General features: G+C 44.4%; 1 protein-coding gene across 1 annotated transcript in view; it reads right to left on the reverse strand.

Moving 5' to 3' along the window:
* Nucleotides 1-647: 647 nt before the first annotated feature.
* Nucleotides 648-27,444, reverse strand: part of fat2 (FAT atypical cadherin 2) — a 123,522-nt gene continuing 96,725 nt past the window's right edge. Inside the window, exons 22-28 of the mRNA XM_088293428.1 lie at nt 23,981-24,135; nt 13,271-13,685; nt 7,916-8,069; nt 4,656-4,755; nt 4,445-4,590; nt 3,475-3,734; nt 648-2,436 (exon numbers count right to left, since the gene is read on the reverse strand). Coding sequence (XP_088149554.1) covers nt 1,946-2,436; nt 3,475-3,734; nt 4,445-4,590; nt 4,656-4,755; nt 7,916-8,069; nt 13,271-13,685; nt 23,981-24,135 — 1,721 coding nt within the window. The 3' untranslated portion in view covers nt 648-1,945. The remainder of the gene's footprint in view (nt 2,437-3,474; nt 3,735-4,444; nt 4,591-4,655; nt 4,756-7,915; nt 8,070-13,270; nt 13,686-23,980; nt 24,136-27,444) is intronic.

The following is a 27,444-nucleotide window of genomic DNA, read 5'->3' on the forward strand; positions in this document are numbered from 1 at the left end:
TACTGGGACCAAATAATCTTAGAATAAAATGTACGCTACGAAATTTAATATGTACATTTATCAAAGCATGTTCTGTATAAACAATCCACTATCCGAACACAATAACAAAGACTGAAGCACTCAAAATAATAATGACCTATATATTTTTTTCCAAATGAAATTTATTAGGAGCACATATTTGGTCGATATTTAAAATAAAATTTTTGTCATACATTTGTTTAGGGAGTGTAAGCTCCTATATGGCCCACCAAGTACCATTGATGAAAAATTGTGTCTCCCCACCAGTATATAAATTGCCCATCCCTGTCATATGCCACAACGTATTTTCCCTGTTAGACTGAATGTTTCCAATTGTTCAACTAAAACTCTATTGACTTTCGCCACGACAGTGACGTTCTCTTGCCCCCACACTAAATAGTTGGCAAACAGAAGGGGTGGGGTGGGGGGTGGGGGGGTTCAATCTGAAGTGGTTCATAACCATTCCTGAAATGCTTGCAATTTAAAGGTGCAAGCAAATCTGTCAACAATATCAACATTTTTTTCTGGATTCAAATAACAATCAGAATTTTTGACCACCTGAATTGAGGCGCACACGCACACGCAAACGTTAATTGAGTCAACGTTGTCTGATGTAATAATGTCTTTATTTCGATATTCAGATTTTGTGTATACATCAAAGACAGCATCGCAACAGAGTGTCGCAGCAAAGAAACATTAAAAAAATAAACTATTTGACATTTGATTGGAACAATATAAACATTTAACCCAACGACACAGCATCACACTTCACAACAACAATAATCCACATTTGTACACAAACCATTTCACATTGTCGCAAAACACACATTTCTATCTAAAAAAGTGCTGAAACAATGCTCATGTAAGGGGAGCGTGCTTTTAAGGTCAACACGAATGAACCTGTTGAGATGGAGGCCCTTATTTTGAAATTGTGACTGCATTTTCAGTCTTATCTGGTTGGAGGTCCATTTCAAGGCTCGTGATGTTAAAGCATTTGCAGAGAAATGATGTGACTAAGAAGTGCTAAGATTTAAATGAGAAGATCATACTTTTATTTCAGTCTGACTAAAAGGACCAAGAACTCAACTTGTAAAGATATGCTCATGAAAATGTCAATTGTGGTTATGTAAAGCCCCTTGAGACTGTCTGTGATTAAGGGATATACAAATAAAATTGACTTGACTGATTTGACTAATGAAAATGGATGAATTTATGCTCTTATTTTGAAATTATTGACACTCTTATTTTGAAATTAGGCCTGAACAGACGCTCTTAATGCGAAAGGACACCAGGAGAAAATGTTGTCTGAATTGCAAATATGATGAGGAGATACATCGGTGATTTTCAAAATAAAAGCTAAGACACTGTTACAGCACTGGAGAAAGCGTAAGAAGTAACATTCCATTTGAGAAACTTTTTGGCGTCCATTTCGTTTCTTGTTCAGAGGATCCAGCCTCTTTGAAATGTTGATGACATCATGGACGGGACGTTTAGTGAACCTCTGCCTGCCGTCATGACAACGACAGCATTACAAAGAACAAAACAATTGTGTCATTATGTCATTCAGTGTGTAATTGCTATCAGTTTCAACTTTCCTTCAGTTTCCACCTCCACTTCTTTGCCAGTTAGTTTTCACTTAATGTCATTGTCTACTTCCTGTCATTTCCTCTCTGTTTCCACTTGGTTGGTGTCCACTTCCTGTAAATTTCAACTTCCTTCCAGTGACTACTCCGTGTCAGTTTCCACTTTCCTAATAATTTCCTGAGAGTTTTGAGAGGACATTGAACGATGGCATCCGGGATTGGATTTGCCGGTCTGGAATGTCAAACAAATGAAATGTTGTTTCAGACATCAGGGTTTTCGCCTCAAGCTGCCGTCATCTCGTCCCGCCTCAGAATGACGCAAAATTGTCCAGCCTGGCCTCGTCTTAAAACATGACTTCCTCACAGCTTCCGAAGTCGCTGTCCAGCGCGCTGGTGCCGTCGCAGCTGTACGGGTTGGTCCCGCTGGGGCGCGTCTGCGGTTGGGCCACATTGGGCGACGCCCCCGTCTGCTCAACGTAGGATGACCCGGCTGCGCTGAGCCGTTTGTAGCCCGCCCGCGAATGGCCGTCTTGGCTGCCAGCTTGCTTCGCCGGGTAGTAGCTGGTGGCTGTGTACGCGTTGGGGCACTGCGATCGCGGAAGCGGGACACCATCGGGATCCAGGAAGTGGTCCAGGTTCTGGTTACTGTAGCACGGCGGCAGCGGCGCACGGCGATCCGCGCGCTCCAGCGGGAAGGGGAAGCCTCCAAAGCGAGAGTTTCGCCGCGAATCCGACGCCGTGGAAGACGAGTAGACGTCGTCCACGATGTCAAACTGAGGGAACTCCTGAGCGGCGGCCAAGGGACGGCCAAAGTAGTCGGGATCAGCCGGATAAACTGAAGACAGAGTACACGCAGACATCAAACAGCTGGAACCTCTGTTATCTCCGGCAAGCATGTGAACATGATCCTGCATATCAATTAAATGGCTTTAATTCTTTTTCTCATTTCCACAACTAGTAACTATTGCCTTTTGATAGTTTCGATGATTACTATTCTGGCAATTAAATTGAATATTCGAGTGCTTTAGTTCTTATGATAGTATTTTATGATTTTTTTCCGGAAATGTATTTCCACATTTCCTATTCATTGTCTTTCAGTGTTTTATGAAGATTTTTAGTTTTGTTTTGCTGACCCCATGAGGTAGCCTGAAAGCTGCTTGAATAATTCTCCAAATATGGTAAGTTGGCATGCAAACCAGCCTTTTGGCGCGTTAATTGATTTTCTTTATTATTACATAAGAATATGTCTTTTGAGGGCTTTCATTGTAATTACTCTGGCAAATTAGTCACCTATGAAGGGCTTTAATTGTATTCCTCCTATTATTACGACGCCGGTTTCACTGATTGCCATGATATCTGGCAGATTGTTTATCATGAAAAAAATCTGAGTCGAACATTTTGGTTTGACCCAGCCATGCTTTGCGTATTTGTGCCATTGGTGAGTCTCTTCACGGAAAGGGTTGTTTGTGTGTTGTTGTCGAAAGTGTCTAGTAAAGTAAAGTGTGTCTTCAAAATTTCTGAAGGTCTCCTAAAAAGTGCATAAACTGGCGCGCTATGCAAATGAAGCATTTGCATCTGCATTTCCTGGGCTTAAAAATAATGCACGGTGGCAGCTGCTGACCTTGCCTGCAATTCGGCTTTGAAATGGTGTGTTGTAGAAGCACAACATAAATCCCAATTAGTGTCCAACTGCTCTGCAGTTTAGCTTGTCATCACTCTTGCCTGTTAGTGTGTCAAGGCCTCTTCATACAAACTTCCTGTTTGTGATGTCACACCCTCGCCCCCATTTTTATGAGTTCACTTTTCAGTCTTTGATCCTGAAGAGGCAGCCTATCTTTTTGCCAGCGTGTAGTTGGAATGTGTGCACACACACCTTCGTAGTCAAGATCCCAGTTCGTCTTCTTGATCGAGTCGTTGTCAGAGCTGGATGGGGGTCTGACGGGGAAGTTGGGGGCCACGCTGCAGACCACCGGGCCGTGCGACTTGTCGGTGTACGCTTGGCTGCGGGGACGCAACGAGCGGAAGGGCGAGTGGTCAAGGTCGTTGGCGGGCGACGTCATGCAGCTGAGCTCCATGTGACCGGTGTCCTGATTACAAGCTTTTGGGCTCTTGGATAATGTGGACGACGTGTAACTGAAAAAAAAAAAAAATGTTTGCGTGTTATTCATATGGAAAATGATCATGTTGATAAAGACTTATGTAGATGTTAGAATATCTTTTTTTTTTTTTTTTTAAGCGACACATTCAACACATGCTCGTAGAACACCGCTACCAGCACTAGCTGCATCAGTTGGGTATCTGGGAAACATCTCAAAGAAAGGATAAAAAGTAGGATTAGACAGATGATAATCAATCCTCCACAACAAAATAAACGACCTACTGAATACCCTACTAGTTGACCAGTTAACCACCCAACAATGTAACTGAGTGACAAATAATCAACTAACCAGCTTCTGTAACTGATTTACTACTCGACCAACCAACTGTAATGGACTGAACTACCAGCCAAACAACTGATTGATTAGTGATCAACCAACCAATCAACTGACTAATAACAAGTTTATTAACTAATGAACCAGCCACTAATTGAACAGCCAAGTAACTTAACTTTTCTAACTCATCAACTAATTACCTGACTAACTCTTCAAACTATTAGCCAACTAACTAACTAACTAACTAACTTATGTAATAGGAACATAGTAGAAGCGTGTCAGCTTGTTTTCCCTCATAAAATCTTGGCTCTTGGCTTAAAATCAAATGAGACCAACTCCATCCACGATCTCAAAAGCTTATTATCACAACGGTCGCAGCTGGGAAATTAATGACATAAAGAGTCGTGTTACCCGTTGGAGTCGTTCTTTGTCTTCTTATTCTTCCTCTGTTGGATGTAGCGCTTACGTCCGCAAATAAAGATGGCCACCAGCAGCAGGAGGCCCAGCACGCTGGCGCCGATCTCCATCATCTCCATATAGCCCACCACTGGAGACACCTGGGAGGGACCACGCGCTACGGTCAAGCCTGCTCGTCTGCAAGAGGACCAGATTGAGAACTGACCTGCGGTAGAGGGTCGCAATGGAAAGATCCGGAGGAAACCTGGCAGAGGAAACCGCTGGGACACGGATTGGGGGAGCATATGTCGGCGCCGTTGTGACACCTGTGCCGTCACGAAGGACAGGATGGAAAATTAGTCATGAAAATGAAGGCTCAGCTAAACTCAAATTAGACAAAGCTTGTCTCGTGACGCAGCCATCAAGCACAAAACACAAAGCCAAGAAAAGCGCAGAAGGGCCTTCATAAGTCCTTTTTGCAATTGTTGTAAAAGTCAACATGTGAACACTTTAGAAATCAGAAAGCCCTTCATTGTCATTGTACTCAGTGTGCAACGAGATTATGGTCATCATTAATAATTTTAAAGACAATGTTTTGCTCTCCGTGAGGAACAACAGTTCACTGAGTGAACGTCTCTGTGTGATGTGCACATCATGAGTCAGCCCATTAATTCTTGTTTGGGGACAATCTTCTTATCTATTGAATACTGCGGGAAACTCGGAAATCTGCTGAGTCGTAAAGGAAATGGCAAACACTGATAATAATAAAAATGATAATAATAATAATGAAGTCCTACCTACGTGTGTGTGCGTTTCCTCCACTTACACTTCAGTCCCCCACTGCAGCTTCCCTGCCGCTAACATGTTATTACACTGAATAAAAGATGTGATATGAAAATGCGCCTGCTGCTCGCTACATGTGTGCGCATGGCTTCGTCGACCAATCGCGTGCGCGTGCCAATCCGAGGCCTGCTCTCCCGCATGAGGGCGTGTGACGGCGCATCGTAATTCGGCTCAGACGCTTTGAGCTATGCGGGGGATTCCACCGCAATGCATTTGACGCTTTGCATATTGACAATATCAAACATTTCTGCTCCAGTCATTCACTGATCACGTAGTAGAATATCTTAGGTGAAGCAGCATGGGGTTCAGTGGCGAATGATATTCTTGTGCACTTTGTAAACATTTTGCATTTTCCACACAGGAAGGCTGGAGCCCGTATTCAAACCCACGACCTCTGCACTGTGAGGCAGATGTGCTAGCCAGTTGGCCACAGTACCACTTCACACAATAATCAACGCCCTCAAAATTATTTGATTATTGAGGTTATCATTCCTAATCCACAAAAATATGAAGTACTTACATTATAGTATTGGGAAGTGTAAGACCTAAGTCAGACTTTTGGCATGTTCGGAAATACGCTCTGAACGAGCACTTGTCCACTTTGACCATTGGGAAATTTACGGTGTTGATGAAATTTGCTGTTTGGATATTCGGAGTGCACTAACAATGGAGTGGTGCATGGTGCTCTGAAAGATAGTGCTGGCAGTTTTGGGAAATTAACAGGAGCGGAACCTGCCTCTCTGAACACATGCACTCAGCAAAAGATGACTTTGCAATTACAAAAAAAAAAAAAAAAAAAAAAAAAAAGACAATACTGAACCCCCCGGAAAAAAAAAATAAAACACTCCCAGTCTGGAGTAGGGGGTGCAAAGAAAAAGACAGGGATGGAAAAAAAGTGACAGGTTAAACTCCTGAAGGAGCACCAGAGCAGTCCATCATTGTTAGCTGCTTTCCAGCCGCCGCGAGCGACACTTCTAACACAGGCACAGGCGCCCACTGGCAAACGGATGTAAATAAACACAAGCATGTCTTATCTGATATCGGGTCTTGTATAAAAGTTGGGTTCCCCAGATAGCAAAAAGTATTTATCCAATATCACCATTCCACAACAAACCCACCGCCAGTCCTTTCGACAACACTCGATAGAGATCGGCCTGTACCCCAAAGTGTCTGCCACTCTTAGTTTATGAGAATATGCGTGATCAAGCAAGACCGTTGCCTCAAACTTTTGCTGATCGGTGATTAGAAAGAATCTTATGTGTGGATACAATATGTGCAAACTGATTTTGGATGTCCACAAAAATATGCTTATAAATATAAATGAAAAAAAATTTAATAAATCGGAATCAAATCAAATCCAATCAATAAATCTAATCTTTTTTATTTAATTAAGAATGTAGTGTAATAAATTTGATTCTTGTTTGGGTCATAAAATAAAAATGTGAAATCAAACATGATTGGCCAGTGTTTTGTGGGCGCGGCTTAAAGAAAATTCTGCATGATGCTGTTGCACATTGTCACAACTAATCGACTACTCTGACAGGCGGCAGGTTTGTGCCGAACGTCTTTTCTCTTCCACTCCCACTTTAAGCGTCAGAGGAGGTCGCTTCAGCAAGGTCGCCAATCGCCAACCTTTCAACCCCTCCGAGTTTGTGGGACAAGTGAGCGAGTCGTGACGAAGTGATTATGAGGCAGGAGCGGAACATTAGCGTTCAAAGAGGTTACCGAGGGGAAAAGTCGGTGACCTCCATTCCGATCACGTCGCTGAAGAGGAGTCGTCGGGTTCATTTGACACACAATGAATTTGCGCACACAGATAAACGTGATGCCTTGTTGCGAGTATTAATGAATGAATATTATCTAGCACATCGCTTTAAGGAGAGATCCTAAATAAAGGAGGAGCAGCTTCTTACAGTATGAGTAGATTAGAGAATTTGTTGCTTTGTGAGTGAGTTTGTAAAAACAACTTGATGAGCCTATTTTGTACCTTAGGCTACATTCACACTGCAGGGCGAGAGGCCCAATTTGGATTTTTTTGCTCCATTATAAGCCATCCGAGATGGTGTGGGAATCTGATAGCCAAATAAACAACAGCCAGGAAGGGTCACACCGCAAAGATGGCTTTCACACAACACATAGTCGTTCCTTATGCTTTCTCGAATGCTTCTCTTGCTCTTTTCCGTGCACAGCAGCATACTACTTGGCGGACACTCAGCCACCGCTCATTCTAATGTTATTTGTTGGAACTAAGTAGACATTTTCGCCCACTTTCTGAAGTCTTTAAAATTTTGTAGCTTCCTTAATTATTAACACATAGACAATGTCAGAATAACATACATGAGTGAGTGAGTGAGCTAAACAGTCAGTCAGTAGGTTTATTTTCTTCATGAGTTAATTTGTTCCTTGACAAATTAGGCAGGTTATTTCATGAGTTAGTGAGTCACCTAATTAGTTGGTTACTTCGTGTGTTAGTTAATTTGTAAATATCAATGATCATTATTATGTTACATTTCCGCCACTTAGCGGGCTGGAGTCGAGCCCAACCACATTGCATGTCGGATTTTGAATTATTTAGCCTTGGTACAGAGTTAATTGGATACTGTGCAAAGTCTGAGCTGGTTTTTATGTGAGGAAGAAGCTTACTGTGCATCGGCATGTTCCATTGAGCAGTTGCAAATGTATCCTTGGTCCTTGGGCACGCACACGCGACCGTGGATGCATGGCTGGGAGGCGCATGGGTTGTCTTCCCGCTCGCAGCGCGTGCCATGGAACAGGCCTGCGCACCTGCAGCGCAACTCTATACGGAAAAAAAGAAAACATGTACACACAAAAATGAGAAGATGACAACAGCATGAGGGAAACAGACTGAATGATTTTCTGCCAGGAACCATATCGTATGTGGGTCAAAGCTCAACTTGTAACATTAAAGGCTGATGTAAAACTGACTGATCATGATCCTGTGTTTTTGTTTTCTTTTGTTAGCATTTCTTCACTTGTGTAGTATAGCTTTGTTGTTCCAATGTTGGACTTTTTAAAACTGTCTGTCGGGTCAGAATCTGCTGAATGTGACGATTAAAGTAACTTGTAATCTAATTTAGATATCATTAATCTCAAGTAGTCAGTAGTAACAAAGTTACTTTTAAAAGCAAGTAATCAGTAAAGTAACTAAGTTACTTTTTCAAGGTAACTACGACAACACTGTTTGTCTATCCACTTTCGCCATCTTGTGTTTTTTGCACTAACCTTTTAGTGCGATAGCTTTTTGTTCATTGTTAATACTTCTTGGTCATGTTGTCGTGCTCCCTTGTTTGAATAAAATCATTGTGTACTTAAGTTGTGTTGACGTTGCTTTGAAACACTCGTGACAGTATACCTAGAACTTATGTGAAAAGATAACTAACAACACAAAATGTCGTGAGAAATGCATAATAAAGTTCATAAAGGGTCAAAAGTTCAGACGATTTCATCCAAAAATAGCTGGTTAGCTTCTCCATGGGTGCCCAGATTTGTTCTTCCACATGCAAAAAACACAAGGATGCAAGGACCATCTGGTGTATTTTATATATTGCAAAAAAAAACAAAACAATGAGCTAATAAAGCAAAACATTTTTTTTTCAGGAGTTGGGGGTGGCCAGTGGCCCGACCGAATGTTGTGTGACTGTTTGAAAAGAACAAAGAGTGGGATGAGAAGAAACTTCTTTTGAATAAACATTGTCTTATTTTTTCCGTGTTTATGACATCAAAGAATTGTGATTTTTCTTCTGAACCTCAGCATCAGCAGATCCGGCAAGTAAATGACGACACTGCAGACGCCTTCATTGTCACGCACGATTGGAAGCTGTCATCTGTGAGTTGATGTTTGTTTGGAATATAGTTAGTCATTTGGTACATTGCATTAAACGTTCTGTTATCTTTCGAAACTTGGATTTATTCAGGGTTTGCATGTCAAATAGCTCAGTAAATCCTGGTGCACTCTACGCTTGTGTGGGACAAAAAAAAAAAAAAGTTACAAAAGCACCATAATCTTCAAAATTTGAATTATGTTTGAAAACATGCACATGCAGCTCAGACCCCCGAGCTAAAGCGACACAAAGAGATTAAGGCATTGTTTGCTGTGGTGTAGACTCATCTTCACACTGAGTGGAGACGGCGCGCGCACACACACACACGCACGTACAGGTATGTGCCGCGGGAAATTATCCAATGTCAATTATTTGGTCGAACAATTATTTATTTTCTAAGAAAAATGTTTCGTTAAGTGTTGCCTTTTCAGGAAACAGCCTGCAAACAGCTTCCTTTGCGCAACTCAAATGAACTTTCTATCTATCGAACAATCGATCGATCTGTCTGTCTGCCTGTCTAGCAAGCGATCTATGCAGAATGGTGTAGATTGCAGAAGTGGTTAGTATGTCTGCCTCACAATTCTTGTGGTTTGGATTTGAATTGTGGGTGCTCAGGCTCCCTCCAGCATTCCAAAACCATGCATATTAATAAACAGCAAAAAGAAGAAAAGACCAGACAAATATGTAAAAAGAATATCGTAGATGTTTGATGTTTGTTTGATTTTTTTTTTTCATTTTTGGTATTGGAGTAATCCAAAAGTAATTAAATTCAATTTAAATAAGTAGATTTTATACCGATTCGATTGCTTGGATCAAAAAATGGTCAATATTTTGCATTTGATGCAAAATCGATGATCGACTGCCATATAACGTCTTAATTTGTGCAATCTGTTAAGGACATCATTGATCGGCTCCGCCAAATAGCGGAAAGATGTCAGCTGGGAGGTGGAAGTTCGGCCTGCGCGCCCTCGACCATCCAATTACACTGTAATCGCGTTTGTGAAGTTTTTCTTTTTGGCTGGTAAAGTCAGAAAACCCTTTTATTCATGTCAAAAAATAACCAGCTACGTTATGTGTGTGTGTTTTTTTTTTTTTTATTAAATTTTAACACATTCAGCCAATCATGTTTGAACAAACATGGGAATGGCTCCATTGTTGACCATGGACACACTAAATCTTTACGAAACAAGGAAATGAGATGCTGAAAGCGAGTCGAGCGAATCTGGTGACGCGATTGCATTTAGTCAATACAGTTTGTGAAGATAAGCCAGAATCTGTAAATCTGTAAACCATAAACATTTATCAAATGTTCCAAGGAATTCAAACATGGTTTTGATGCTATTATTTTCTTGACTAAATTTGACAATTGAACAGACTACTGCGCATTCGAAGACTTGGACAATGAAATCATCCTGACATGTTTTGGCGACAAATAGTAAGACTGATTATCAAGCAATACGTTTTGATCAGCAAGATCTATTTGTCTGTAAAATGTGCTAAATGTGGCCTCACTGTGCTAACTGTAGGCTACTTGTCTAGAATCATTTGCAAAGATGCACTGAGAGACTTGTGACATATACTAAGACATTTGCAATTTGATGAAATCAATGAGAAATGACATTCTGTTGTGAGTGATTGCAAGGTGGTCTGGGGATTTGTTATTTGAGAATGTCATTTCTGTTTAAAGAAATGAACCACACCGACGGTGAAAAACTCTAATAGTATTGCTCTTGGATTGCATTACTAACTACATTTTTAACAAGTAATTAATAAATCTTCTGTAACATTTTTAAAGCTAACCGCCCACCCCTGCGCAAGCGCAAGGGCACACACACACAGACACACAAAGCCCCTCGGTGTCAAAGTGAAGCATTTCAGGTGTGATCTTTATCGGCTCTGTTCTGAATTGCAAAGCAAGCTGAGCGGCTATCTTTACTAAGAAGAAGCCACGTGTTCACCAATTAGCGATAAGCCAAAATGCTAATGAGGGTCAGCATGGGACTCTAGCCTGAAAGTCTCTTTCTTGTGCAGTATGCGCTTCTTCTTTTTGTGTAATGAGATGAGCACATTGCTGCACGGAAATAGAATAGAAGAAGAGAATAGAATAGAAGAATATGAGTTACAGGCCATTCTGGAGGTTTACGCCACAAATGATGAGAAGACACTACATGAAAAATAGATGCCCATCGATTACTCTGATGTTACAAATGAGTGATGACAACACACAAATAGTGTATTGTGTTTGTGGATGTTAGAAGCACTCTAAAGTTTGGATATGTTGCAAAAACTACTTGTAACACTTGAAAGTAGCCAAAGGGGGGAATATTTTGATTATGCAAAAACAGATCTGTGATATATTGATCAACAATGATGCCGGAGATACACGTCTAATTTGTTCTCAAAACGTCATTCTCTATGCCTTGGGGTTATAATACAAATTTAATTTTGTTCTCAAATCATCTATGCCAATTGAGATAAATGTAAACGCGACAAGTCATTTCCAGCCTCTCAAAAAAACAAAAACAACCACATTTTGTAATGAGAAGCATAGCACTTTATAATATTGTAAGTGCAGTAATGACTTAATTAAATAGAAGAAAAAGTATCACCCCTTCCTGAGCCATCATGTTATCATGATACAGGGGTTTCTGCGCGCGTTCCTTGGTGCTAAGTTGCCTGGGGCTTTGTGAGCCAGACTGGGTCAAAAAGACCCTTGATGTGGGACCAGACAATGTACGGCTCATAGACTTATCATGATGAATGAAATATTTGGACCTCAATTTCGGGATCATTGGGGCTCCCATCCGGAGCCATGCCTGGAGGCGGGGCTTGTTGATGGGCTGCATCCATGGGGATCGGTCGGGCACAGCCTGAAGGGGCAACGTGGGTCCCTCTTCCGATGCCCTCACCACCTGTGGGAGGGGCCACGGAGGTTGGGTGCGCAGAGAGCTTAGTGACGACAGAAGGTGGGCCTTTGGCAGTCCGATCCGCGGCCACAGAAGCTGGTGTGAGGGATGTGGAATGTCACCTCTCTTCCGGGGTTGGAGACCAAGCTGGTGCGCAAGGTTGAAAATTTCCAATTAGATATAGTTGGTCCCACCTTGACACACAGTTTGGGCTCTGGTGTCTTCTTGAGCAGGGTTGGACACTCTTTCACTCTTGAGTTGCCCACGGAGAGATGTGCTGAGTAGGTCAAGTCAACTCAAGTCAAATTTTTATGTATAGCCCACAGTCGACATGCCCTGGTGTGGGGATGGAGTACTTATTGCCTCCCAGATGAGTGCCTGTACATTGGGGGTCTCCCCGGTAGACGAGATGATAGCAAGCCTCCACTTTTTACATGACTGTTTTTGTTCTTAAGCACCAAATAGCAGTTCAGAGAAACCATCTTTTCTGGACTCCTTGGTGGGGGTGTTGTAGAATATTCCCACGGGAGACTCCCTCGTACTGTTGGGGACTTCAATGCGCACGTGGGCAATGGCAGTCAGACCTGGAAGAGCGTGGTTGGGAGGAACAGAAGAACCAGATAACCTGTCGATTCGTGCCTGCAAACAGTCATCGGTTCTTCAACACGGGGTCCATCTCCAACTTTAGAAGGAGCTACCCCAAGCTCGCCAACCGGAAGATAAATGCACTCCTGTTGCTGCTCCCTCAAGGATTGCGTTGTTAAATGGCCGGTCATTGATGAACAACACGTTGATCCTGAGGGAGATTTTCTGTTCCAATGACCTTTCCTCAGTCTGATGGAGTCTTGGACGGTGCCGGTGAGTATAGCACATTACTTGAATCACTGCCACCTAACAGTGCCTTCTTCGACTCCCCAATGACTCCAGGCCATGGTGGAGGAAAGGTGAGTATTTTTAAAAACAAGGGGGGGGGTGCGCTTTCTCTTCGCCACATCGCCATGATTAGTTTCAACGAGGGGTGGCGTGGCACTCTGGGGCGAAGGACCAAATTATTTCTCTGTCAAAATTGCACTGGGAGATCCTTACCCAAAAACCCTGGCTATGAAGCACAACGGTCCGTTGACAAATAATGCAAATAAGACCACAATTCTCCACGCATGCCAGTGACGAATATCATTGGTTATCATATAAACAGAACTTTGCTTGTCAAAATAAATTATAAAAACAAAAAACAGAGAGCACACACTCACCTCCACTGCTGTCCTCATGGCACACCCCTCCATTCTGGCATGGGTTGTCATCGCAGAGTCCGGCCCTACTGCAACACTCGTAGACTCCAAATACCCGCCTCCTGCCCGCACCCTGCCACTCCGATGTATCACCCACTTTGATCGGTTCCCCGTTAAGCTCCAGGTGCTCAAGGCAACCGCGGAATTGGCGACTTCCAAAAAGCAAGACCCCGCCAGAGTGCATCAGGCGGCATGGCGATGCCAGGTTGGCCAAGGCATGAGGCTGGTGGTCCAAGGTAAGACTCAAGGATGTGGCGCTCACGTCCAGTCGGACACGGTGCCAGCGGCCATCGGACACCGCAAGTGAGGCTAGAGACAGGCTGGAGGGAGGCAGGATGCCACAGCTGAAGGAGAAGTGAAGATGGCCACCTTTCACCTGAGGAGAGAAAATCCAGCTCAGTCAGAATTTTTGGAATCAGATGTTAACAAAAAATACCCCAGGTTTATTTAACACAATGTGGGGTTTGTTGAACATCACATGTGGGGACTCGGGTCATTTGAAGTAACACCCCTCCATACCATCGATGGCGGTATTCCTAATTCCAACTCGGAAGCTCGGCGGCCGTGCAAAAACAAATCCATTTTTAGTCACTTGACGAGAGATTGTTGTAAAGTTGCATTTGACACTGGTCTTCTCAGCCATTCTTCACTTTTTTGTACAACACGGTGGAGGTGCAAGAAGACTCAAATTATTATTTCCATGGGGTAATATATACTGATGTGATGCTCACTCATGCTGCACTTCTCTTGGCAAATAAGTGGGCTAAGATTTCCCACCTTTAAAATGAATAAACTGTATCCTTTATTATGTCATTCATATACTTTTGTTGTTTTCTTTTATGATGCACCAAATTACATACGTTTTTGTGAAGCGCTATATCCACGGATACAAAGAGAATTAGAAAACGTGTTGTTGCACTTGCAGGTAGAAATGATTCCGCCAGACTACACCGCCCGGTGCCTCAGCAGGGCTCTCAATATCGTCAAGGACAATACTCACCCGAACTCACACCTGTTTGACCTGTTGCCCTCTGGCAGGCGCTACAGGTGCATCAAATCAAGGACCAATAGACTGAGAAACAGTTTCTTTCCAAGAGCCATCTCCATTCTAAACTCTCACACACACACACGACCACCCTTACCTTGCAGAACAGCAACGTAATGTGTTTTATTTATCCAATTTCTCATTATTTATTCTTTCATTTATCTAATTTATATATTTGATTAAATTATTGTTGTATTCCACTGGAGAGGGGAGCTCTCTAATCTCGTTGCACACTGTACAATGGCAATAAAGGGATTTCTGATTCTGATTCTGAAAAGTTATTTTGGCAGACACAATCAGACTGACATATGCATTTGTATTTTCTTTTATGGTAGAACCTAAGATTATGAAATTGATTGGTTCTGTGATCCCATTTGTATAATTCAAATAAATAGAAATGTAATAAATTTTTTCCAGCTAAAGCTAAGTAATAAAATGGAGCCCTGCGTCTGCATATTCCTGAATTTCTCTCTCTCTCTCTCTCTCTCTCTCTGTCTGTATATATATATATATGTGTATATATATATATATATATATATATATATATATATATACACACACACACACACACACACACCCACAACACAGGTCAATTGGACACTCTAAATTGCTCCTAGGTATGAGTGTGAGCGCGGATGGTTGTCCGCCTCTGTGTTCCCTGCAATGGGCTGGCAACCAGTTCAGGGTGTCCCCCGCCTACTGCCTAAAGATAGCTGGGATAGGCTCCAGCACCCCCCGCGACCCTTTCTGTTGTTTGGAAAGCCCAGTTTTTAGTAGAAAACGGTTATGGGCAGTTTATCAATGTTTTTCATTATTTTCATTATTCTGCCTGAAGACAGCTGGGATAGGCTCCAGCACGCCCACGAACCTTGTGAGGACAAGCGGATGGGATAATGGATGGATGGATGTTTCTTTTTTCATTCATTGCTTGATTTTAGCACATTGATCCAGAGAAATTTGTTGAAAAAGAAATTCAGAAAGCAGGACATCACACTTTCAGTGAAAAGATTTGTTGCTTTTCTGGACATTTTTTTTCTTTTTGCCTTGCTGACATTATCACCAGCAAGTGCTCTCTCATTTTTCAGTCTAATTAAGCGCAAAACAACATACTAATTACATAATGTAGGAAGCACGGTACACATCTTTGAGCTCATCTATGCCAAGTGCTTCTTCACACTTTTTTTAATAGCGGATTTTCAACCGGGCGACAATTATTTTGCCAGGATTATGCTGACATTAAACGTTCGTTATCGTACACATGCCACAATTCAATGGATAATATACATACTGTCGATAGTATTTTCTGTTCAAAATGGGGCTACTGTGACCAAGTGGTTAAGCGTCAGCAACCGTGCGGACACCGAGTCAACACCAGCCACCCCCAACATCCTCCTGACACACAACTGTGGCGTCCTTGAGCACAACACCAACGTTGGTCATTTATCAGAACAAGAGCCTCTGGCACAGATGCATCAAAATCATAATAGCCGTGTGTCAACTCGGGTGTTTCATTAAAGCTCAGATGACTGGTGAAAACATAAAACTGCTATAGTAGGTCTGAATATTTATTTATTTAAAATTTTTTTTGGTGTTTTGTTCCAAATGTTAAAAGTTGAAATACCTGTTTGCAGGGAACTTATTCAAAGGAGCTCCAGTTTTGTTTTGTTTTTTTTGTGGTAAATGGTATAAGAGTTATATGTAACAAATACAGGTTTATTCTTTATTTTGGTTATTAGGTTGATTTTTATTACTTATCTTCAGGGCGACATTTATTTTTTTCATTTGAGTTATTAATTGATTTTTTTTACATTTTACTTGTGGAGAATCATCAACACATACCTGTGAGGGGGTACTCTTGGAATAACAAAAGATTCAAAAAGTTTGGGAACTATGATTGAATAGATGGATGGTGTGCATAGTTCACAAAAATTGAACATATTCGTTACATCAACAAAGTTTTGCGATGGAAACAACTAAACAAAACACTCAAATATTGGCCCATATCAATTCGCTCCGCAGGAGTGACGCATGCTCCCGGCGAGTGCAGAACCAGGTGCCTCATTTAGAAAGCATGTGTCCACACAGAAATGCGCATAAAGTGCGTGTATAGTGTATGCACACTGCTCTGACCATGCGTACACACAAAACCTCATGGTAGAACAGAGAAACTACAAATGGAACGGCTATACAGGCTTCACCAACAAGCCGAAATGAAATCAGGGGTTCCCAAACACAGTTGGAGCCGGAGCTTGATTGCCGCCACATTTATTCATCATCACACCAGGAATTCCGCTGTGTCAACAGGGAATCAAATTCAATCAAAGCAGAAATAATCTCCCATCAATCCAGCAAAGCATCAGTAAAATAAATTACACGGAGGTGTTTGTGACTTCATGGAAAAGCAATAACTAATTTCAACATCATCATGCATGCAATTTCGAACCAGTCTAATCCTCCACAAACAGAAAAGTTGTGTGGATGCCAGGCCTCCAGTAAAAAACAGAGCCAGCTGGCTGCACGTCACGCATCCTCATCTTGCAATGCGGGGATCATGCTCGTCCTCCTCTAGTCATTCCTAGATAATTTTCGTAAACTTTATAGCACTAGGTTTGGTGAAGACTTCATGTCTTTGACATTGCAGGACACTTTGTTGTTTGTCGTAAAATACAATATCTTTACTTAAGGTTTGCGCTCAGGCCATAAACAGAGGTAATTTCTTGTAAGAGAACAAGTCTCATAACAAATTGCATCACACGTGTTGCGATGAAGATAATCATAAAAGCAGTGTCGCGGTTCATCGAACATTGTCGCGGTTCATAAAGCATTGTCGCGGTTGCTATGACGACAAGTGTAGGCTCTTGATGCGGTTAATTGGAGCAGCTGACAAGTCGCTAGTTGACATGTTTGTGTTGGTTTTGTGTCGCTCACAATTTTGTGCATCCATTGACAGACACTACATGTTGGCGCCAACATTCCATTGATTTTATTGCTCAATTACAGCATTTCAGCCGCCATTATTACAATTGCCTGCCCAGTATTGATTGGCTAACCGAAGCCTCGCTGCACAAAATCCACAAAGTAAACCTTAAGTACTACAGCAAGTGTTACGGTGAAGAAAATGTTTGCATTCACGCTCATGATTTCTGTGATTTGTGCTCTTTAGTAAAACAAAAGAGTTGACCATCAAATGTGATTGACAACAGTATACTTTTTAAATAGGTTTTTTGAGAGGATGTGTAAAAAAAATTAAAAACGTCTACACACTTCATGACCTGACTGCTGAATTTCATACATGTTCTATATCTATTTATTTCTACACTGCGACAATTACTTGATTCCAAAAACAATTGAGTGCCTTTGTAAATGACGTGTATGTTTTTTCTCTAATGGTTTCCTAAGCAAAATCTATACTACACGCGAGTACAAAGGAAATGAACACATTTTGTCACATAATATGGCTGTACACTGGTACCGCCGGGTTGTGAAAATAATGTACAGGTACTGTCATTCCAATATGACATGTATAGCTCATGTTAGAAATGTTCATGTAATCATATCATTTTCGCTTCTCACCAAGAATCATGTTGGCCTCGTGAGTGGATTTGCTCCTAACCTAGAATTAAGGTAACAACTGTTGTGTTTTGTTTGCAAAATTTCTTCCGCTCATCTTTATTTTCCTCTTGACACTGCAGTGATTTTTTTTTTTTTTTTTGTCACAGAGTTCTACTTTTAAAGGCTCGCTCTCACGGGGTGGCTAAGACTAATTAAGTGACTCTGCAAGGAGGACCTGGGTCTGAAAATTGCTTAGGAGGACTGGTTACAAACTGACATAAATCCTCCATCTGTGTCTTCAGTGTAAAGCTATACACCGCACCTATTATACTCAGGCTTGTTTGACTAAGATTTATGAAAACGTAACCCCAATTTGTGACTGATTCCAACAGGCTTCTATAAATTTAATACACACCCTCTGGCTTTGTCCATCCCTAAATAAATAAAGACAAAGATTTTTTGCTGGAGATAAATTAGATCCTAATGCTTTGAGTGCACTTTTTTTGGATTCTCCCTCCCCCATTTGCCTCCCTTACCTAAATCCAAAAATGATGAGCTAGCTTTTGCCGCTCCGATAGCCAGAAGATTAATTACAATTAATTGGAAATCAACATTACTGCCGTGCTGGATGAGAGAGACTCTTTATATTCTTAAATTAGAGAAAACCGGACTGTCCTTATTTGGCCGCTCTACTAAATTTGGGAGTTGATGCGGTTCATTTTTTAAATTTGTAAACAGGACCGATCTGCAACTCACATCTGACCGAGACTCGGGTGACATTTCAACAAGCCGACCTCCAGGGCTTGTTTTTGTCCGAAGTTCACACCGCAAAGGCCGCTGTATCTTTGTCTGAACAGCGTGCCCTGTCTTTGATAAAAGTACATTTCAATAAATACTGATGAGTTCAGAAAATGGAAAGAATTTCACTTTAGTTAATTATTTTTTTCAAACGAGTACGACCTACAGTTATTAATAAATCTGATGTACAGTACATTTGAATTAACATCAAAGACTATTTAGGCTATTTCTTTCATTTGCATAATCCTCAGGGACTGGCTTTTACTCAGATCGGAATTGGCAGATAGTTCGCGTTTATGCAAAATTGGTGATCAGTTGTAAGGTCATAATTTGCCGATCAATCACCGAAGTCACTGATTGGCACAGCAAAATAATCATTCACTCAAGGGCTGCTCTGTGCTGACATTTTTTTTTTTATAATTCAAGGTTTCTCAGCATATACAGCAGGATTCCATTTTTTTTCCAATATTTCTTCAGTACTTCAGTTCAACTTGTAAAATACAATACAATACGTGCCTTATGGAACATTTAATGTAAAATAATAATAAAATTGAAAAATTTTAAAACTTTAATAAACATAAGGTACATTTTCCACATTTAATGAATTCTTTTGTTTGTTCTGTGCAATTCACCCTGATGACAGTGTCTCTTCTCGTTTCAAAAGCTCAGTACTTAATAAATACAGTGACTGCTCATCATGACTAATCCACCAGCTTCCTCCCACTCGGAACTCAAATGACGCCAACGCATCATCATCGTCATCATCATCTACAGCATCAAGTCAGATCGGAATTACATCGACCCCTAGACTTTAGCGTTGGCGTGGGGGGAAACAAACATTGACAAGACGGGAATTTGCGTTGCCTGTGAGTGCACAATGAGCTTTTTGCTCGACATCAGCGAGTCGCTTAGCATTCGTGCACACTCAGCTCTTTTTATCGCGGAAGCAGCGAGCGAAAGAGCGAGAGAGGAGTGAGGACAAGTGCAGTCCCTGTGATGTTTTATTGATGCTTGTTTGCTTTCGTAATTTTCGCAGGCAAATCTTCTCCCGCCTTTTATGTGTCGCTTCTGTTCACAGGGACGTACTGAGCCCCAAATTCAGCCTGGGAACTTAATATGGCGGGGCCCCCGTCCGCGTAACTGGCAGCCCCAAATACTAACCAATGAGCTGTGACAGTGACTTTATTTTTTATGATTTATGTGGGATATAAGAGAATCGCTCAGTCGAGTCACTAGTCAAGCAGTGTGTACAGTACAGCCCAGTGCACTGCGCGTGGCTGCAAAGCTTGTTGTGGCTTTGTTGACATAAGCACATTAGCTCACAGATAATTTGATAGGTGACTTGAGCTTGGACATTCGATTGCTCTGAACTCAGATTTGTTTTGCTTACTTTTCTTGTTTTTTCTACTGTATAATACTGATACTACAGTATGAGGCAGCCAGTAGAATAACTTACAGTATATCAGGAATGACCAACTGACATCCCAAAAACCTTGATGAATTTCCAACAAAAAATAATAGAAAAAAACGTGAAAATTCTAAAATCTCAAAACAACATTGTAAGAAATTAAATGTAAAAACGTGAATCTGCGATTGCTGATCTGTGAATATGCAGGAGTCGATTGAGCTTTAAGTTGTCATTTCACCAATCACCACTAGATGGCAGGTCTTATGGCCTTGTCAAACTGTTCGACTTTTTTGTCATTCACGACGGTCACGCCGTCAGACTACCAGATAAATATCCTTCTCTGATACAGACTCATGTCTATCTGTCTGTCGCACTACAAGTCCGCTACTGACCAGACCCCGCTCAATCGCTGCATGCTTTTGTCATCGACGCAGGTCCAGCAGGGAGGCGAGGCAAGCAGCTATCAAAGTCATGTCGGCGGACGTGCATGCATGTGCGCTTGCGATATGCTCAGAAAAGGCAAAAAAATAAAAATAAAGAAAAAATAGACTGTGGACCTGTTTCTGGATGGTAGGGGGGGAGGGTCTTATGGATGTTTTCCAAAAGGAACTTGAACTTATCAACTTATCAAACGAAATGCAAATCACAAAGCAGGTCCTTAGAAATAATGCTGCCATCAAAATCAATTGTGCATATTTCAAATATTGCTGAACAAAAAACTCCCACCACCAATGCAGAACATGATGAAGTCAAGTGTATATTTACAAGGGTCCATTCAAACGCTAATGCCACCAAGAGTCATAAAAATGACCTCAATGCAAATGTCGGACTGAACGTGACACTCTGTTTTTCACTGTGCATCTTTTTTTTTTTATTTCAAATAACTATACTTTTTATTGATAGTAAATAATTAAAAAAGTACATAAAGCATAAAATGACTGTATCAATGGACTACAAGATACAACCACATTTATAGTTGCTGAACATATTTTCCCATGTCAAACAGGCAGGGACACTACTGTCACAGCTCCACAAATCTTTCCTCCAAATATTTCCTCCATCCATATGATTTTTTTTTTTTCAGTAGCAGTGAGTGGCGGGCTTAAATGGTCTTAAACATTTAGAAACCCACATTAGCTAGCTACAATATAAATCTAGGTTTGTTTCATTTTCAATGTTTAAAAAACTACTACATTAAACTAAAGTTTCTTTAACATTTGCAGAAAATTGATGTGAAGTGCATAATAGTTTGGATTTATTGACATCAAATGTGAGCTCAAGTGATCACCTCCACAAAATCAAAATTACCATCCCAAACTCTTCTCCTCTTACACAAGCTGAAGAAGACAAGAGCAAGAATGTGCACACGAACCCCGACTGGTTATATTTCAGACATTTATCCACGCTAATCTCTTGTTAGGTGTCAGGATGCAACCGGCAGCCAGGCATGGATCTTTATGTCGTATTTATGTTGTGTAGGTATTGAAGTCGCATACAAAACTGGGGCCAATCCTCATCCAAATAAATGTGCATATCTACTCATTCCCACTTCAGTCTCTGCAAATATTCCGACGGTGCTTTATGCTGTGCACGTCCTCACTGTGATCAGCAAAGAAGCTGTGTGCGCGTCTTCCCCGCCTACATATATGGAACTCTGTCGGTGCATTTGCTCACTTCCAGATTTCTTCATTCTCATATAAATCAGCCACGGAGAGGTTAATCCTTTTGGTATGTTGAAGTGGTCCGAGGTAGGGATGGCCACATGAATTTTGGTGCCAATTGATCACCATTTTTGGGCGTTATAAGCAATGCTTCTCATCGTTCCCTTTCGTGACTCTCCTAGAAACATGGAGACAGTGGAGGGGGCGTGGCCATATTCCTCATTAAAAGTAGGCCTTTTTCAAGTAATCACTAATTTCCTAATATCTCCAAATTGGACTGACCAACACTCCTTTCACGGCTATGTGCACGTGGGACTTTATGTTGCAGGAATGGCAGCGTCCTTATCGTGGCAAAGATGCTGAACAAGTGCTGGCGGCAGAAGAAGAGGCGGCCTTGCCTTGTAATGTATTTTGCATCACTGGGTGTCATCTCCGCAGACAGATATTTCAAGACGGCCCGCTCTGAGGATTTACACCAGTCGACGCGCAGCACGGCATCAAGCCCACCCGAGCTCCAAAGGGACCGGAAAAGCTCCACGGCTTTGCAACTTCATAAATCAACGACCCCTAGCGCCACTGCGCCGAAGGCGCTTGCTGCAAAGGGAGTGTGGCGCAGCGCTTGTGTGTTTTTTATACACACACATACATGCACGCAAGCATACACACAGCTCTTCAGTGACAAGAAAACGCGTATAAAAAAAAAAGCCTAGTTGAATTTGCTTAGTCCGCATCGGTAATAAACAATAAAGTCAGCAGGGGAGGAGTTCATTGGCATGTGCGGCAGCCATCTTGGAAGCGAGCACCCACGTTTACTGGGACATCTTTGCTCGTCCTAAATGGCGCCCCCATGCGGCTCCAAAAACCTAAAAAAAAAATAGTGCCTCCTGCATGAAATGGATTCATTTGCTGAAAAACTGACCTAATGGCGTCCATTTATTCTATTTCTGAAATGTTCGAAGATTCGACACGGCGACATAAAAAAGCCAGTTTTGACAGGCAGCGTGGAGTGGGATACATAACACATCTTGCAAGATGTCCATTTGCTTCATGCTTGGACCAGCTAGTGTGAAAGTTCCAAGAAGTACATCCGTGTTTTTTTTTTTTTTTTTTTTTTAATGTGCCAACAAATCGGTATGAATTTGAGTCTGTTGTTTTTGTCAAGACCTTTCAAAACCTTCCCCGCCCAAATCCCGCGGTGGGAGTCCACAGATGACCATCTTTACAAATTCTCTTTGAAGTCCATCCCTCTCCCTATGAATCCTTCTTAGCGTGTTTCCAACCGACAGGAGAGCAGCGCTGAGGTGTCCTTTTTAATTTTTTTTTCTTCCAGAATCAGGGTGATTGAACATTCCACCAGTGTGCGAAGAGCCCCCGCGAGGGGCGGCATCACGCGGCACTTCATCTGCTCAGAGAATTATTCATGGACACTGCGTACAATACAAACCGTTCCGTGCTCACGTGTTGTTGTGCTGGGCTTGGGGGAGTTTTCTATCGAGGGCTAAAGTTTTTTTTTCTTTTTTTGGGGACTTTTTCCCCATTTGATTGCCTTCAAGTCTCAAGATGCTTTTTGCGGGCAACGTCGTCATGTGGCAGCCACCATGTGGCGAGGGTCATTCAGGAACACTGACAAAAACTAGTCATTTCTGTATGTAAATATGACTCAAAGTAAAATAAAATAATCAAAATTCACTTGTTGTTTTTGAAGGACCCCTGAAAAAAAGTAAAATAACTCTGAAATTGCATATTCAAACATAATTAGCAGACTTGCCGTGTCTTTTCAGGCCTGGCTCATTGAGACCTTTTTGTGGATCTACTCTAATAGACATGTTCACCCAATTTCATGATGCTAAGTGAAACAGGCTGAAGGGGTTCCCTGAGGGTTACAACTAAGCAAACCGAATGGAAAATGTCTGCTTCAAACCAAAAGGACAAACTTCCAGCGTCTTCTCAGGCATGGCTTCTTGATACATTTTTGTGAGTCTACTCGTGAAAGACACAACTACCAAATTTCACGTTGTTAAAAGAAACTTCCTTCGGGGCCGGAATTTGTTTTGAATTGAGTTACAACTGAGCCAACGGTGGCTAAAATGGCTGCTTCATGCCAAAATCGTCACGTATCTTTCCAGGCATGACTCTTTGAGACTTTTTTGTGGGTCTAATCATGATAGAGAAAAACTTTTTGGTGGATGCCGAAAGCCTTGGATTACCTGCAAGCTTCCCCAGTCGGTGCCATTGGCCAACATGAGGAGACCATCTTGTTGGAAGGTCCTAAAGCTCATGGAGAGGGTGAAGTCCTGCTGGTCCTCGTCCATGCCGTGGACGTACTTGAGGTAGGCCTCGTCGCCGAACCTCAGCGCCGATTCTGAGACACAAACACATGAAGACAAGGTGTTTGATATCAACAATGTTTCCGCTGTTGACATAATTTGTGTAGAATAACCCTGTTGATGAGGTTTAAATGAGGGTGTGACGGTTCGGGTCGGGGAGGAGGGCGTGGCAGTTCTGCTTGTTTACAGATTCGCGATCCACCCAGCCAGGCCCTCCTCCGGAGAAAGTGGGCGTCGGCTCCGGCGCACCTGCAGCTCGTTGCCGGCAATCAGCGCCCGGCATAAGAACCAGCCACGCCAGGAGTCCGACGCCGGATTATCTCGTCACCTCACGTGGTACTGGCTCATGTCTCGTCCTGCTTCCCGATCGCCTGACTCGTCTTGCTCTCGTGCCTGCTTGACCCCTGCTCTTCCTGTTCCCCCCTCTAGCCGACCTGAACCCGTCTGGTCCCGCTCAGCACACCAGCGCCTCCGAGATCCTGCCCGGCACGCATCCCGCCAGCGCTCTCCGCTCCGCCGTGCCTCCCGCTACCTCGCCAGCCCGACTTCGCCTCCCGGCGCGCCCCGCTCTGCCGCACTCTCGTCCGTGCCACCCGGCACCTGCACGTCGGCGTCACTCGACGCTGTCCCCGCCGACGCCCGCCTGGTGGTGGATTCTCTCCAGCTCGCTTCCCCACTCCATTCCGTAATAAACCCTGTTACCCCCTCACCTGTCGCCTTTGGGTCCTCCTTCCTTCCCACACGGTTCAGGGAACCGCGACAGAATAATCCGGCCCAGTTAATGGACCCCGCGACCTCGGACCCCCTGGGAGAAGTGCTCGCCCACCAGGGCAGCGTGCTCGATCGCCACGAGCGGATGCTGCAGGAAGTTCCGAGCTCCCTCCAGGCCATCCAACACCAGCTCTCGCACCTCTCTAACCAGGTGGGTTAACTCGCCCCCCCCCCAACCTCCCCAGGGACACGACCCCGGCTTCCCCGGCCGCCGCGTTGCATTACGCGGGCGGTCGAGAGCCCCACGTTCCTACTCCCGAACCCTACTCCGGGGACTTGGGCTCGTGTAGCCAGTTCCTGCTCAGCACCTCCCTGGTCTTCGACCTTCAGCCCCACAGTTACGCTACCGAGCGTGCCAAGATCGCCTACACCATCAACTTGCTTCGCGGCCGCGCCGCCAAGTGGGCAACCGCACTGTGGGAGGCGGCGTCGCCGGCGATGTCCACTTACGCGGATTTCAGCCAGGAGTTACGCCGTGTCTTCGACCACCCGGTGCAGGGGCGCGAGGCGTCCCGCCGACTCCTCTCCCTCCGACAAGGTTCCCGCTCCGCGGCCGACTTCTCTGTGGAGTTCCGCATCCTGGCCCACGAGAGCCGTTGGAACGAGCCGGCTCTCCGCGAGGCGTTCCTGAACGGGCTGACCGACGCCCTCAAGGACGAGCTGGCGGTCCGCGACGAAACCACGACTCTCGAGGAATTAATCGCCCTGGCCATCAAGGTGGACCACCGCTTGCGGGACCGGCAGGCCGATCGGTTCCGACGCCCCTCCAGAGTCGCCGTCCGGGCAGCCATTCCCCGACCCGAGGTTCGCTCGCCGTCGCCAGCTCAGCTATCTACCGGCGCGGAGGAGCCTATGCAGGTAGGAAGAACTACTCTGGACCCTCTGGAGCGCCAGCGCCGCCGGTCCCATCAGCTCTGCCTGTATTGCGGCCTCCCCGGCCACTTCTTGATCCACTGTCCCAATAAACCAAAAGAGCAGGCTCGTCGCTGACGGAGAGCCCAACGCCGAGCCTGCTGGTATCCGCTTCTGGCTCTTCTTCTCGGATGTCAATCTCCGCCCGGCTGCTTGGTCAACACACCCCCCTCTCGGTCACCGCGCTGGTCGACTCGGGGGCCGACGGCAGCTTCTTGGACCTGACCCTCGCCCGCCAGCTCGGCATCACCATGGAGCCCATTCTGTCCCCCCGAAGGGTGGTCGCGCTGGACGGGCATCTCATCGCTCGGGTCTCCCAGCAGACCGCTCCCCTGACCCTCATCGTCTCGGGTAACCACCGGGAGTCCATCAGGTTTTTTCTGATCCACTCTCCCCAGGTCCCCCTGGTCTTAGGTTTCCCCTGGCTCCAGACCCACAACCCCGCCATCGATTGGAGGAGGTGCGTGCTGACCGGATGGAGTGAGTTCTGCCACTCCCACTGCCTGCGCTCTGCGGATCCGGCCCCTTCCTCTACGCTTCCCCCCCCCCCTCCACCTGACGTCTCCTCCGTCCCCCCGGACTACCACGACCTGGCGCAGGTTTTCAGCAAGGACCTTGCCCGTACCCTCCCCCCCCATCGTCCGTACGACTGCGCCATCGATCTCCTCCCGGGGGCCCCCCTGCCCAACACCCGCCTCTACAACATCTCCAGGCCAGAGAAGGAGTCCATGGAGACGTACATCCGTGAGTCGCTCGCGGCCGGTCTCATCCGCCCCTCGTCTTCTCCCCTGGGCGCGGGTTTCTTTTTTGTTAAAAAGAAGGACGCCTCGCTTCGCCCCTGCATCGATTTCAAACCCCTAAACCAGATAACTGTCAAAAACAAGTCTTCGCTCCCCCTCATCGACCCGTCGTTCGAACCTCTATGTGAGGCCCAGATTTTTTCAAAATTGGACTTACGGAATGCGTACCACCTGGTCCGCATCAGGGAGGGGGACGAGTGGAAGACGGCGTTCAACACACCATTGGGGCACTTCGAGTATTTGGTGATGCCCTTCGGACTTACCAACGCCCCCGCCGTCTTCCAGGCCCTCATGACAGACGTTTTCCGCGACATGCTCAACCGGTTCGTGTTCATATATCTCGACGACATCCTCATATTCTCCCACTCTCTCGCAGATCACCGCCGGCATGTCCGACTGGTCCTCCAGCGCCTCCTGGAGAACCGCCTCTACGTGAAGCCCGAGAAATGCGAGTTCCACGTCCCTTCGGTGCCCTTCCTGGGTTATATCATCGCCCGGGGGCAACTTCGTCCCGACCCGGCCAAGATCCAGGCCGTGGCGGAGTGGCCCCAGCCCACCACCCGGAAGGAGCTTCAACGCTTTCTCGGATTCGCAAACTTCTACCGCCGTTTCATCCGGGACTACAGTAAGGTCGCCAGTCCACTCACCGCGCTTACGTCCACAGCCACCACATTCCAGTGGACCCAGGCGGCCGCCCAGGCCTTCACCCACCTGAAGAAGGCCTTCACCAGCGCCCCCGTACTCCGGCACCCAGACCCCGCTCTCCAGTTCATCGTGGAGGTGGACGCCTCCGACACCGGGGCGGGGGCCGTCCTCTCCCAGCGGGATCCCGGAACCCAGGTAGTCCACCCGTGTGCCTTT

The sequence above is a fragment of the Idiotropiscis lumnitzeri genome, chromosome 4, assembly GCF_059441095.1.
Source record: "Idiotropiscis lumnitzeri isolate Australia: NSW breed Sydney's pygmy pipehorse chromosome 4, RoL_Ilum_1.0, whole genome shotgun sequence".
Lineage (NCBI taxonomy): Eukaryota > Metazoa > Chordata > Actinopteri > Syngnathiformes > Syngnathidae > Idiotropiscis > Idiotropiscis lumnitzeri.